The sequence below is a fragment of the Phacochoerus africanus genome, chromosome 15 (genome assembly GCF_016906955.1).
Source record: "Phacochoerus africanus isolate WHEZ1 chromosome 15, ROS_Pafr_v1, whole genome shotgun sequence".
NCBI classification, from domain to species: Eukaryota; Metazoa; Chordata; class Mammalia; order Artiodactyla; family Suidae; genus Phacochoerus; species Phacochoerus africanus.
In genome coordinates, this window is record NC_062558.1 from 135,603,568 (window position 1) to 135,616,291 (window position 12,724).

At 52.9% G+C, this 12,724-nt stretch overlaps 1 protein-coding gene across 4 annotated transcripts in view; it reads left to right on the plus strand.

The window, feature by feature from the left end:
- The window catches only part of FANK1 (fibronectin type III and ankyrin repeat domains 1), a 111,297-nt gene that overhangs the window by 71,082 nt on the left and 27,491 nt on the right, over positions 1-12,724 (plus strand). For all 4 annotated transcript variants that reach the window (XM_047762560.1, XM_047762558.1, XM_047762559.1 and 1 more), the window contains exons 2-3: positions 1,706-1,883; positions 10,735-10,859. In XM_047762560.1, coding sequence (XP_047618516.1) covers positions 1,706-1,883; positions 10,735-10,859 — 303 coding nt within the window. The remainder of the gene's footprint in view (positions 1-1,705; positions 1,884-10,734; positions 10,860-12,724) is intronic.

Here is a 12,724-nt window from a genome sequence, read left to right on the forward strand (position 1 = left end):
TTTGGTCTGGCCCACTGTTTCCTTTTCGGCCACCTCAGAAAACATCAGCTCTCAGCTAATGAGGACACTCATTTGTGTGGGCCCCTCGGGTCCTGTCTGGCTTGGATGGTTTTTCTGCCAAAGGCAGCGCTTGCCCTGCTGGAGCTGTGCCTCTTGACAAGCTATGTTTCCAAGCAGAGGACACAGACCATCACTGCTGCTCGGGGCACTAACCTTGGCCGTGTGGGGCATGGAACGTGGTGCCACGTGGTGCCTCGGTACCAGCCTGGCTGCTGCCGCCACCCATGGCTGTGCTTTTAGGAAGGCCTCGTTCATGAGAGGCTGTGGGTGGTGAAACTTGGATAACTCCTAAAAAAAAAAAAAAAAAAAGGTAACAATAAATTCACTTTCTAGATATCCCGTGTACCAGATCTGGAGGGGGTGATGCCTAGCAGGGAGGGTTCCGACTCTGTCCTGAGCCTGCCACTGGACACGGCCCATCTGTGCCCGGTGCCGGGCTAACATGCGTAGACGTTTTGGGTTATTGGCTTGGGCCAGTGATTAGCAAAGAGCAAGGCCTGAGAAACACTTGCGTAATTGGCAATATTATCTTTTTAAATGGCCAACAACCATAGCGGATAAAGGTCCTGAGACTGGCCTACAGGGAATGGCATGTGGGAGAGGAGGGCACGTGGTATTTCCCTTTCAATACATGCTCCCGTATTCCTTTCTAAAAAAAAGCTCAAATTCATATTTCCCCACCACTAGTGTATGTGTCCTTTCCCTCTGTCGTCACTTTTTTTTTTTAATAGTATATATTTTTTCTTTTTACGGCCGCTCCTGTGGCATGTGGAAGTTCCCAGGCGAGGGGTGACTCCCAGCTGCAAGCCTACACCACAGCCACAGCAATGCCGGATCTGAGCCACCTCTGTGACCAACGCCACAGCTCGGGGCAACACGGGATCCTTAACCCACTGAGCAAAACCAGGGACCGTACCCACATTCTCACGGAGACTGTGTCAGGCTCTTAACCTGCTGAGCCACAGCAGGAACTCCCATTGTCCCTTCTCATAGTTATGATGTCTCTTTAAGTGTCTTGACTGAATGTGAAGTTGTATCCCCCTTGCTATCAATTTCTGGGGCCACTGGGAAATAGGAGTGTCTTTGTGGAAATGATGTTGATTGCTTTTGCTATATTTGTCTGCTGCTTGAATTTTGCCTGGTGTTATTGTTATTTATTGGCCTGTGGTTTTTCCCTTGGTTGGTTTGTAAGAGCTGTTTATATAGAACAGATACCAACCTTTTGTCATCCGTGACACAAACACTTGAGCCCGTCCTATCATCTGCTTGGTGGCTTTGTCTACCAACCAGTTTACAGAAGGATGCTTGTAGCAAATGGAGTTTCAGCAGCTCAGACAGCAACCTGCTTGGTTTCATACCTTAACCAGCCTCTGAGAAGGGTCCGCAGGTGAATTCGAATGTTGATGGGTTCGATCTGCTTGTGGAAGATGCTGGCTCACCGCATCCGCTGTGTTTTCTATCACTCGCACTTTCTCCATGTTCCTTGAGCCCCAGGGAGGAGCACGTACGTGTGCCTGACGTGTGGCAAGACGTAGTTTGATCTCTGAGCAGCTGTAATGCTCGTGGGAGATCCCGCTGATCTCCCTTCTGTAAGGAAATAGAGTCCTGAAATGCTGTGTCTTTTTATTTTTTATTTTATTTTTAGAAATCACTCTATCCGCAAAGCCTCATCCACCTGTTGTGGGCAAAGTGACTCATCACAGCATTGAGTTATACTGGGATCTGGAGAAGAAAGCGAGACGGCGAGGACCTCAGGAGCAGTGGTTCAGGTTTTCTGTCGAAGAGGAAGACCCCAAAATGCACACTTACGGTATCATTTATACGTAGGTGCAATATTGAATTGCTTCCCATTTAGCTTTGATTTCTTGACTAGCTGGAAGGTGTTCTCTTGTCTCCAGGAAGACTCACTTTGAAATGAAGGAAAAGAATGAGTCCGCATCATTTGCAATCAGGCTTTTTATGAACAATGGTTTTTGGAAAGTAAGCCGTCGTGGTCCCTTTGAAATTAAACCTCCTATACTTTTGAGAGCTTCGTAGGCATTGGAAATATTCCAATGGTATATTTTTAAGAATGCAAAACAGAGAGACAGACTCCAAGGAGCATTTGGTGAGCCGGATGTCGTTTCCATCAGGCTGTTTCGGTCACAGATGTGACAACTGCCGACCATGGGTCACCCCACCGTTCACTTGTGAACACTCTTTCCAACCAACCTGACTTCTCAGCTTCCATCAGGGCTTCTCTTTTTACATTTCTTGAAAAAAAAAAAACTTGCTGAAATGTAGTCGACTTACAAAGTTGTGTTAATTTCAGGCACACAGCAAAGTAAATCAGCCATGCATACACGTATACTCATTCCTTGCCAGTTCTTTTCCCTGTATAAGTTACCAGGCATCCCGAGTAAATTTCCCTGTGCCATAAGTTTATCTTTCTGTTGGCTTTTTTTTCTCCCCAATCTTTTTAGGGCAGCACCGAAGCATATGGAGGTTCCCAGGGTCAAATCAGAGCTGTAGCTGCCGGCTTACACCACAGCAATGCTAGATTCAATCCACATCCGAGACCTACACCACAGCTCGCAGCAACCTCGGATCTTTAGCCCACGGAGCAAGGCCAGGGATCGAACCTGCCCCTTCATGGATGCTAGTCAGGTTCGCTTCTGCTGAGCCATGACAGGAACTCCATAATTTTTTTTCTATCTGACCCCTTGGCCCCAGCCTTTTTCCAGGTTTTTTGACTTTTGTAAGTACCATTGCTGTCCACTCAGCAAGACATCAGTTTGTACAATCAATCACCGAGTCACCAGAGCCTTTTTCTCTTTGCCTTCCCCTTGAGTGCATTTCCCTCTGTTCCTCTTCACACCACACAAATATCAGGTCCAAGACTGCCCTCCTCCAAAGGCCACCTGAAGTAGCCCTCCTCTGCCCAGCGGTCCTCTCTGTCATGACCTTCTTTCATTCGCCTCATGACATTTAGCTGTGCCAGGGACCTTGTACTGTTTGCCTGTTCGTTTTCTGCTTCCCCACCAGCATCTAAACTCTACACAAGGGAGTTCCCGTTGTGGTACAGTGGGAACGAATCCGACTAGGAACCATGAGGTTGCAGGTTTGATGCCTAGCCTCGCTCAGTGGGTCAGGGATCCGGCGTTGCCATGAGCTGTGGTGCAGGTCACAAACGCAGCTCGGATCCTGCGTTGCTGTGGCTCTGGCGTAGACTGGCAGCTGTAGCTCCGATTAGATCCCTAGCCTGGGAACCTCAACATGCCGCAGGCGCGGCTCTAAAAAACAAACAAACAAATAAATAAATAAATAAATAAACCCTCTACACAAGGCAGATAAGATTCCTTCTTGCTTCACGCTCTATCCCCAGCTCCTTCACTGCATTGCCACGCAGGAGGCCCTCGAAATACTTGTTGCGTGAAGAAGTAAGCGCAGCAGGAATTGTCAGGAAGTCATTTTCTCCTTCGTTTTCATTTCAACCCTTATTTCTCCCTTTGACAGTGTTACTGACGGCACAGTGACTGTGTGTTTCAGGATGAGACCAAATACGAGACACAAATAGGGTTTTATTTTATTTTGTCTTACTCATTGGCCATGCCCTTAGCACGTGGATGTTCCCGGGCCAGGGATGGAACCCATGCTACAGCTGTGGCAACGCCGGATCCTTAACCTGCTGAGCCTGGCCAGGGATTGAACCCCTGTCCTCACAGAAATGAGGTCAGGTGCTTGACCCACCGAGCCACAGTGGGAACTCCTGAAATGTTATTTTAATCATGTGTTACTCTCTGGTAGGTAGTTTCCAAGAGCATGAATGATGATTTAATAAGTATTTCTATGGAGAGAGAAAAAGACATTTTTTTCTGTCTATTTCCCTTGTGCCACTAGCCATACTTGGGCACGCTGGGTGGGGCTGCCTGGGTACTCCTTGCTTTCCTGTTTCCGCCCCGCCTTTGCTGGATGACCAGCAACCGTGTCCACGGGCCTCCAGCCAGATGTGTCTGTGTTCTGTCCCCAGAGTGCTCTCTGGTCCCGGAGTTCACCTGGACGGTTGCCTGGCATTGAGGGGCCATCTGGGAGCTGACAGGGCCCCACCTCTAAGCAGGATTTTGAGATGCCCACCTTGCCTCCGAGACTTGGCATGAATCTCGACACTAGGTGGCAGAATTAGACCATGTTAAACTCGACCCCTTTCCTCCCTTGTGTCACTTTCCGGAGGCATCCTTAAAACTAGCAAATGCCTTTCTTTAAAAAAGCAATTAGACCATCTGACCTTGGACTTGTGGACTTAAGAGCCTCTTTTTGCCTCGTCTGTTTCTGCTCCTCTTCCCGCCCAGTCAGTCGAGTCAGTGCTGTCGCCTTAGACAGGAGCTCTCCTCCTTACAGCCAGTTTTGTGGGTTCTCCCTTTGCAGGCTTCTGCTGTGCTTTCCTGCGTGGGGCCGTGGCATTTCCCCTATTAGGTGGCATGTAGGATCCGTTTTCTCACTGGTCATTGCTGGATCCGAAGGTCCTCTAGCCGCCCAGCTTCTTTGCTTGTTGAATTGGCTGCGTCCTTCTTGCCCACATCGCTTCCCTCTATCTTGCGAGATCACTTTTCTTTTTAATCTTCTTTCTGTCTGATTGTCTTCAGTGGGTGTCCCCTGCTTAAAGGATGAAGGTCAAACTCTTTAGACCAACACTGGCTGCTCTTCACCGTTCGCAACAACGTGCCTTTCTTGCCGTTTCTCATTTCTGAGCACAAACCCTCCAATCTGCTTACTGTCCTTTAAATATGTCTTGACTTTTCCTGCATGTATGCTCAGCTATTTTTCCTTGTTGGGACAAATCTCCCCTCCTCCACCTTTCTTCCACCCATGTCAGATTCTGCCTCAACTGAGAAGCTCTTGCTATTGTCTCCCCAAGTTCCTATGGTAATTGGTACCCATATCATGCATTTCACTTATTCCATTAGCACCTGCCATGTGCCAGGCACTGTTTTGGATGCTGGAGGTGTGGCCTTGGACAAACAGACAAAATTCCTTCCTCATGATGAGGAAGACACATGTTAAGTAAGATACATAAGTAAAAACAGTGTCAGAAGGCGGAGTCCCAAGGAGGAAAAGCAGGGGAACGTTTGGGGGCTTGGCATGGAGGGGAAGAAGGCTTCACTGAGCAGGTGACAGCTGAGAAGCCAGTGAGGCGTGTGTGGAGCCCCGTGCGTCTCTGGAAGAACGTTCCAGGCAGGAGACATAGCAGGCGAAACATCAAGGAGCCAAGGCAATGAGAAGGCCAAGGGGGGATGGGGTTGGCGTGGGGATGGGGGCAACCCCTGGGAGCTTGGGGGCTGATGCTCTGAGAGATAGAAAAGGCACCGGGGAGGGCCGTGGTGGTCACACCCTTTGAGGGTGACCCTGGCCGCTGAGTGGGGCAGAGGCTGTGGGGAGGCAGGATGGCTGGAGCAGCTGGAGGGGGAGTGGCTCATTGGGAAGCTTTTTTTGCAGTAATTGATGGAGGCAATAACAGAGTGTGAAAGGTGGTTGACCTCAGGTGTGTGTTGCTGGGGGATCGGATGTGGGGTGGGAGAGGAGGAGGATCGTCAAGGCAGCATCAGCAGAGGCCTCCAGGCTTGGCCACGGGCCATGCAAAGCATCAGCTCCGGAAGCGCAGTGACTTGCAGTGGTGGTCTATGTGGGGCATTCATGTCCCACATCGAGCACCCCTTGTGTGTCACCTCCGCTCATCTCGTCCTTTCCCCATCATCCAGGCTGGTCGAGTGGCCTCTGCTGGGATGCTGCCAGTCATGGTGGCAGTGGAGGCAGAGAGTGTGGTGCCCTGTTTCCAGAAGCTTCCACCCAGAATGAAACGCTGCCCCTCCGTGCCTACTTCGTTGCTCAGAGCAAGTCCTACAGCTGTGTCTGAGCTTAGCACCACTGGCATCTAGACTCCTGAGGAGGCCACCAAGTATCTGAACAACAGGCCAGTCTTCCACAGGTGGCACCAAGGGTTTTGGCCTGAGCATCTTGAACAACAGAGACTAGGGGTGGAACCCAAGCCCGTCTTGGCACTAGTGGGCATCCAGATGGTTTTGGCCAAGGAGGGGCAGCTGGGAAAGAATGAGTCAGGGGAGAGGCTGGGCTGGAGAAACGGATTTCCGAGTCCTCAGCAGAAGACGGGATTGGAGTGCTGGGAGTGGGGACACAGCGAGAGAAGAGAAGTCTGGTCATTGAGTCCCTGGGCATGTCCGTACTTGGCTGTGTTTCATGTTTGCTCAGCTCTGGCATCAAATATTTGCTTTGATAACAAAATAAGGGTGTGCTTCATTCTTTAGTGTATTTCCTCTGCTGTGGAAGAGTTCTGAGACTGTTTCACCTTCAAGGTACCCTGCCTGGTCCGCGTGAAGCTCTGCTTCTCCACGGGTCTGATAAACCGCTCCCGTTAAACATGCCCGCATCTGTGCGGCCATCACTGGGGAGGACCCTGTGGCGGGGGTGGGGTGGGTGGGTGGGGGCTGGCAGCTGTGTCTCTGGTCCTCTCCTTGGGCATCTCTACTGATGAGAGCCTCCAGCCTCCATCACCCTGCCCCGTGGCATCTGTTTTGTAAGGCGGCTCTGTGATTTTTCTTTCCAGGGCTTTTGTTCATGCTATTTGCTTCATGGTGATCCTATGATATTTATCAATACTGGATTTTATTGGGGGCACTTTGGGTTTTATTTCGGTCTAAAGCTATGTTAAGTCTTTGCCACCTGGCAATTGAATTCCATTGAGGTTTGGACGTGATAGCCTCACTGAGCTCCAAAAGATCTTTTCAGATGCCACAAATTGCAGGCTCCGGTTCTGTGGCTCAGATAGCTATAGATGTGGACCTATGTTCATATAATGATAAAATCCACCTACTCGTACGGCTACTTTGTTCCAAGCTGATGTATTTGGGTTTATTGTTATTATTGCTTAGACCACATAGTTTTTCTGAAAATTTATCTCAGTCTTAGGGCCTTTCCTTTCATGGTAAATGTATTAATATCTCTCTATATGTTTTTTGTCTTTTTGTCCTTTTTTAGGGCTGTACTCACGGAGGTTCCCAGGCTAGGGGTCTAATCGGAGCTGTAGCCGCCAGCCTATGCCAGAGCCGCAGCAACACAGGATCCGAGCCACATCTGCGACCTACACCACAGCTCACAGTAATTCCGGCTCCTTAACCCACTGAGCGAGGCCAGGGATCAAACCCGCAACCTCATGGTTCCTAGTTGGATTTGTTTCCACTGCGCCGTGGCAGGAACTCCTATTTATATCTGTTTTCAACACTTCAGTTTTTGGTTTTTTAAGGCTGTTGGTATCCTTTCTTCATTGTCTTTATTATAGTTTCTTTTTTGTGGATACATGGTGTATCAGTTAGGTATTGCTGCATAACAAAATAGTCCAAATTTAGTTGTTTTGCTCAGAGTGTAAAGTAATCATCTGTTTGCTTGTGATTCTCCAGTTTGAGCAGTGTGGGGGTGGCCTGTCTCTGCTCCACGTGGTCTTGGCTGGTGTGGCTCTGTTGGGGGTGAGGAATCCACATGGCGTCCCTCATGTGTCTGATGCCTCGGCTGGAGTGGCTGGGACATGGATGGCCGACTGAGCTCTGGTGTTTTCCTTCATTGTCTGGCATCTTCCAAACTCTCACCAGGTTCGCCCCTCCCTCCAGTGGGGAAGTTAGCATCTTCACACGGAGGCTGCCTTCTGGGGGGGGGGCAAGATCAGAAGCTGTCAGTCATCTTAAGGCCGGCTCAGAATTGCATGGCAGGCCTTTGCCGCAGCCCACCCGGTTGGAGGGAGGAGCTAGACTCTAAAGGAGGGAAACGAAATGTACACCTGAAGGATGGGAGGAGAGCTGGAGGCCACCTTGACAAACACGACTTCTGGTAAAAAGAAATGCGCTTCAAGGAAAGACGGCATCAGTTAGGGAGGCTGCGTCCTCCTGCAGAAGGCAGGGGAGCACAGATGAAGGTCAGAAGGTGTGGCTGAGCCTTGGCCTCTGTCCACTGGTGCCAGATAGGCAGAGACAGGGTTTTGGATGAAGGAGAAACAAGTAGCTTTTATTGCTTTGCCAGGCAAAGGGGGCCACAGCAGGCTAGTGCCCAAAAAACTCTGCCCTCCCTTGGGAGAGCTGAGGAGGTGGTTGTATAGCTTTGGCGTAGGAAATAGGCCGTAGACAAGGATCATGGTAGATGCAAAAGCTGCATTCTTCAGAGCTGGTGTTTAGTGGCCTCTGGCCGGGTTCTGGTGGTCCTGGAGTGAGGACTGCTTCGCCACATCTTCCATTTGTTGGGGGTTTTAGTTCAGCAGAGGAGCTCAAAGGTACTGTTCTGCGCATCCCTTGAGGAGGAAGCAGGATCCTGCCTCGGAGCTGCACCATTCATTGTTTCTTGACGGCTCCTCCCCGGTCTCTGCGTCCCCTCTCTTCCCTGAGAAGCAACTGTTCAAACCTGCCCTTGGGAACTCAGGCAAGGGCCTGGAGGCTGAATGAGGCCCATTTCCCAGAAGAAGAAACTGGGGGGGGGCCACAGAAAGGCTTTTGTGCCCAAGAGCCCACAGGGTCCTGCCGAGTTTCAAAGGGCCCCGACACCCTCATCTTTTTCTTGGCCCTGTCAGCGCTCTGCCTAGGAAGTCATGTAGATGCTGGTGCCTGAAGTAACTGGTGATGCGAGAAAGGCATCTCTGAGTATTCAGGACTTCAGTCCAGCTTACAGTTTTTTCATTTTGAATAAAAAATGAAGGGAGAGAAACACGAAGGGCCGAGGTCTCTGAAAGTGGCTCTCTAGGTCCCTGAGCCGGGACTTCTCTCGGGAGCGAGTCCAGACCTGTCCGCTCTCCGGGGCACCAGATCCTTCTGTTGGCACTCTCTGCTCTCGCCGGCCCCGTCCATCCCCCTGCGACTCCAGGTCCTTCTCACCCAGCCTTCCTTTCTCAGACCGCCCGCCTCCCTCCTTCCCCCGCCCTGTCTGCCTCTCTGTTCGGGAAGTTCTCACCCCGTGTCTCACTTTGCAATCAGAGGCCCCTCCACGGAGGACACGCTTTGGGGCCCCTCTCTCCTTGCTCGCCCTCCCAGCGGAGGAATTATGTGTCTGATGGGTGAGTTTGGGAGCTAGACCTTAGAAGCCTTCTGGGGCCTTAGAAACTCTCCTGAAGCATCCTCCTCCCCCAGACCAAGGGCTGGGCTGCCTCTCAGGTACGCGCCTGATGCTGCGCCTTGTCTGCGGGGAGAGACAGCTTTTCCAGTGGGTCCTGGGGTAAGTGGGTGCGGCTGTTGAATTGATGGGTGAGGTGTGAGCGCACCCACCCGGCCCAGAAGGAAGCCATGTTTTCCTCAGAGCCCTTATCATTGGTGCTGCCCCCCCCACCCCCCGGCACTGTCACTTCAGCCTGACCCAGCTGCCACCCTGACTGCCCTTCTGCGTGCCCCCACCAGCAGGAGCGGACAGATCCATCTCAGCCCTGAGCTGGTCCGGGGCTGCATCCTCCACCTGGATCCCCGGCACCTCCCAAGTCATGGGTACCGGACAGGTTTGTTGAGTTGCCTGGAAAGGGATTGATGTGTCATATTTAGGTCTCACGTAAACACTTTTGGAAGGTGAACTGTGAATCCCAAAGTATGATTGTGGCCTCTGCACAGGTCTGCTGAGAATGAAAGAAAAATTAGAGACGGAGAATGCAGAGAGTGATGGTAAGCTTGGCGCCCGGGGAGCTGTGGGGCGTGTCCTGAAAGGAGGCGGCAGAGGCCGGGCTGACGCGGGTGCGGGAGAGAAGAAAGCGCTGGAAATAGGACCTCCTCAAACACACACCCCCTCCACCCCCTCGCACATCAGGTCTTTGGGTTCAGGGAAAGAAAAATTTAGATGAGGGCTCTGAAAGACAGACATGGAGGCTCATAAAGGGGCCAATGAAAACTTCTGGCAGCAAAGGGGAGCCGAGGTTTGGGGTGCGATTCCGTGGCCCCTTGGAGCCCTGGTGACCTCGAAAGTGTGGTGGGTCCAAGCAGCCCCCGGGCCGCCTCGCAGGCAGAGGGGCAGGGTCTCTCTCGAGCCAGCAGCACTGCCTGCCTGCGATTCTTGGTGCTCGTTTTGTAGGCTCCAAATGATGCCACTCAGTCCTTGCCTCCCGAGGCGTGTGGATTTCCATCGCAGTCTCGGATCAGCTTTCTCTTCTGCGCCCTCTTCCCACAAGGGTTTTCCTGAACGAGCCTGACCTCCTGGTGTGATGCGAGCGCTGCCTGACTCTCCAGCGGGGCAGCCTCCTCTCCTCTGCATCCTCCCCTGTAGTAGGGTCTTTCCTGCAATCGGTAACAGCCGCCAATTAGACTGCCTCACCCATCCTCTCAAAGACCCGCCCGAAAATCACACGTGCCATTGGCCTGCTCACTGCGCTTTCTAACGTGAAACTTTGCCACTTGCGACACATAATGATCCTTTCTCCAAAGTACAGAATGATGGGTGTTGGCCCTGAGGGAGGGGCACTTCGGCACAGAGAGCACCTGCTGGGCGGGGGTGGGCGCCTGGCATGTCCTCTGTGCTGGGGCGGGGCAGCCTGGTGTGACCGATGGACGCCACCAAGACCAGCCCTGGAGTGAAGGACACTCAGAGATCCTTCCACCCGCTCAGGCGTAGCGCTCGGGTTGCTGCCTCGAGTCCCGGGTGGCGTCATGCCCTGTGTCTCCTCCCCTCTAGGGGATACGCGACGAAGCACGTGGTGGAAGGTCTGGAACCACGGACCCTGTACAGGTTTCGACTGAAGGTCACCAGCCCCTCCGGAGAGTACGAGTACAGCCCCGTGGTCGCGGTGTCGACGACCCGTGAGTACATGCAGCCTTCTAGACGCGTTCGTCTAAAGATGATGAGCTGGCGAAGGAGCTCTGTTCTTTGCTCAGCCTCACGGGAAGCAGAACCGATTCTGTTCTTGTTCTTTGTTTCAGGGCTGCACCCGCGGCCTATAGACGTTCCCAGGCTAGGGGTCAAATTGGAGCTTCTGCTGCCGGGCCTTTGCCGCAGCCACAGCCACAGCCACGCGGGATCCGAGCCGTCATCGACCTACACCACGGCTCACGGCAACGCCAGATCCTTAACCCACTGAGCGAGGCTGGGGATCAAACCCGCGTCCCCATGGAGACGAGTTGGGTTTGTAACCCGCTGAGCCACGGTCGGACCTCGGGATCCCTTTCTTAAACCCTGTGATAACTTTGCTCCCGGACAGGCCTGGGGCCACAGTGGAGGGACAGCTAATTGTGCTTTAACAATGGCAGAGCTGTGCCAGCGCTGCCCTCGGAGGGTCTGTTCGGAAAAAAGGAGGGAGTCCCCTTTCTCAGGAAAAGGGCCAGTGGGGTGTGGGCGGAGCAAGAGTCCCCACACAGAGAAACAGGCTGCAGGCATCCTCAGGTGAGAGGCCCACCTGGCATTTGGTCCCTTTGGGATGACTTCAGTGTATCTGTTGTGATTGACGCCGTCTGATTCCTGGGGATGCTGTGGGAGAGGAAGCAGGAACCGTGTAGCTTCCAACCACAGGTCGAGGTGGGGAGGGGGGCAGGCCGCACCCTCGGCCCAGGGCAGATGCGAGGGGCAGATGTTCTAAGCCACTGCAGAGGGGCTGGGTCTGCAGTGCTGTCTTTGAACTCGCCGCCGCCGTGAGGACCGAAAGGGTCAGACACGTTCTTGCCGGCCCACCTGCTGCAAACAGACCTTTTTTTTGGTGGCACAAGGGGAATCTTTCTTTTGTGAGTAAAACGTTATTTTAAAACTTGATTCAATACAGCGTTTGGCTTCTGTTCCTACATGCATTTTTCTGTGACTTGTGTCCTGTAGGCACTTGCTCCCGACATTTGTGTGTGGATGAAGGACAGCTCAGATTTCGAGTTGAATCGTTAAAACAGCTCCCATCCCCTAATGCAAACAAGGCCTTGGGGATGGGGCCTTGGGGTAGCCCAGTGAGAACTGAGTTAAAGCTGAGGGCGGTGACCCCGTCCACACCCCCAAACAGTGCTCAGCTAGCTGTGGAGGGAGAAAAAGGATTTCAGAGGCGATGCCGACGCGACGTGGTCAGTGTGGAGAGGCAGGCAAGAGGGCCTGGGGCTGCACCTGGCGAGGGTGAGCGCCTTTGCTTCTCTGTGGACAGCCCTGAGCTCCTGGGGCTTTTAGGGGCAAGAAAGGAGGGCAGAATGTGTGTCGGCTGTGAGTGTGTTGAGGATGCAGCAGGCAGGAGAGAAGGACGGGTGGCAGGGGGAGTCTGGAGGGGAACTCGGGTGGGAAGCGCCCCCCAGGCCTCCTTTCAGCTCCTTGCAGCCTGCAACTCCAACACCCCTGCCCCCCTACACCCACCCCACCCCCTCCACTGCTGGGCCTGTGGAGCCACTTCAGGGCAGAGCTCTTCCTCTGTGGCGCCCCCCATCTGCCCAGCACTCAGCTCCTCCCCAGCACAAAACCCAGTCTCTCCTCCTCTAGTAAAGCTCCTTTGTGTGTTTGTTTAGGGCCGCACTTGCGGCGTATGGAGGTTCCCAGGCCAGGGGGCGAAGTGAGCTGCAGCTGTGGGCCTACACCACAGCCACACGGGATCCGAGCCGTGTCCGTGACCCACGCCACAGCTCACAGCAATGCTGGACCCTTAACCCACTGAGTGGGGCCAGGGATCACACCCACATCCTCATGGACACTAGTCGGGTTTGTCTCC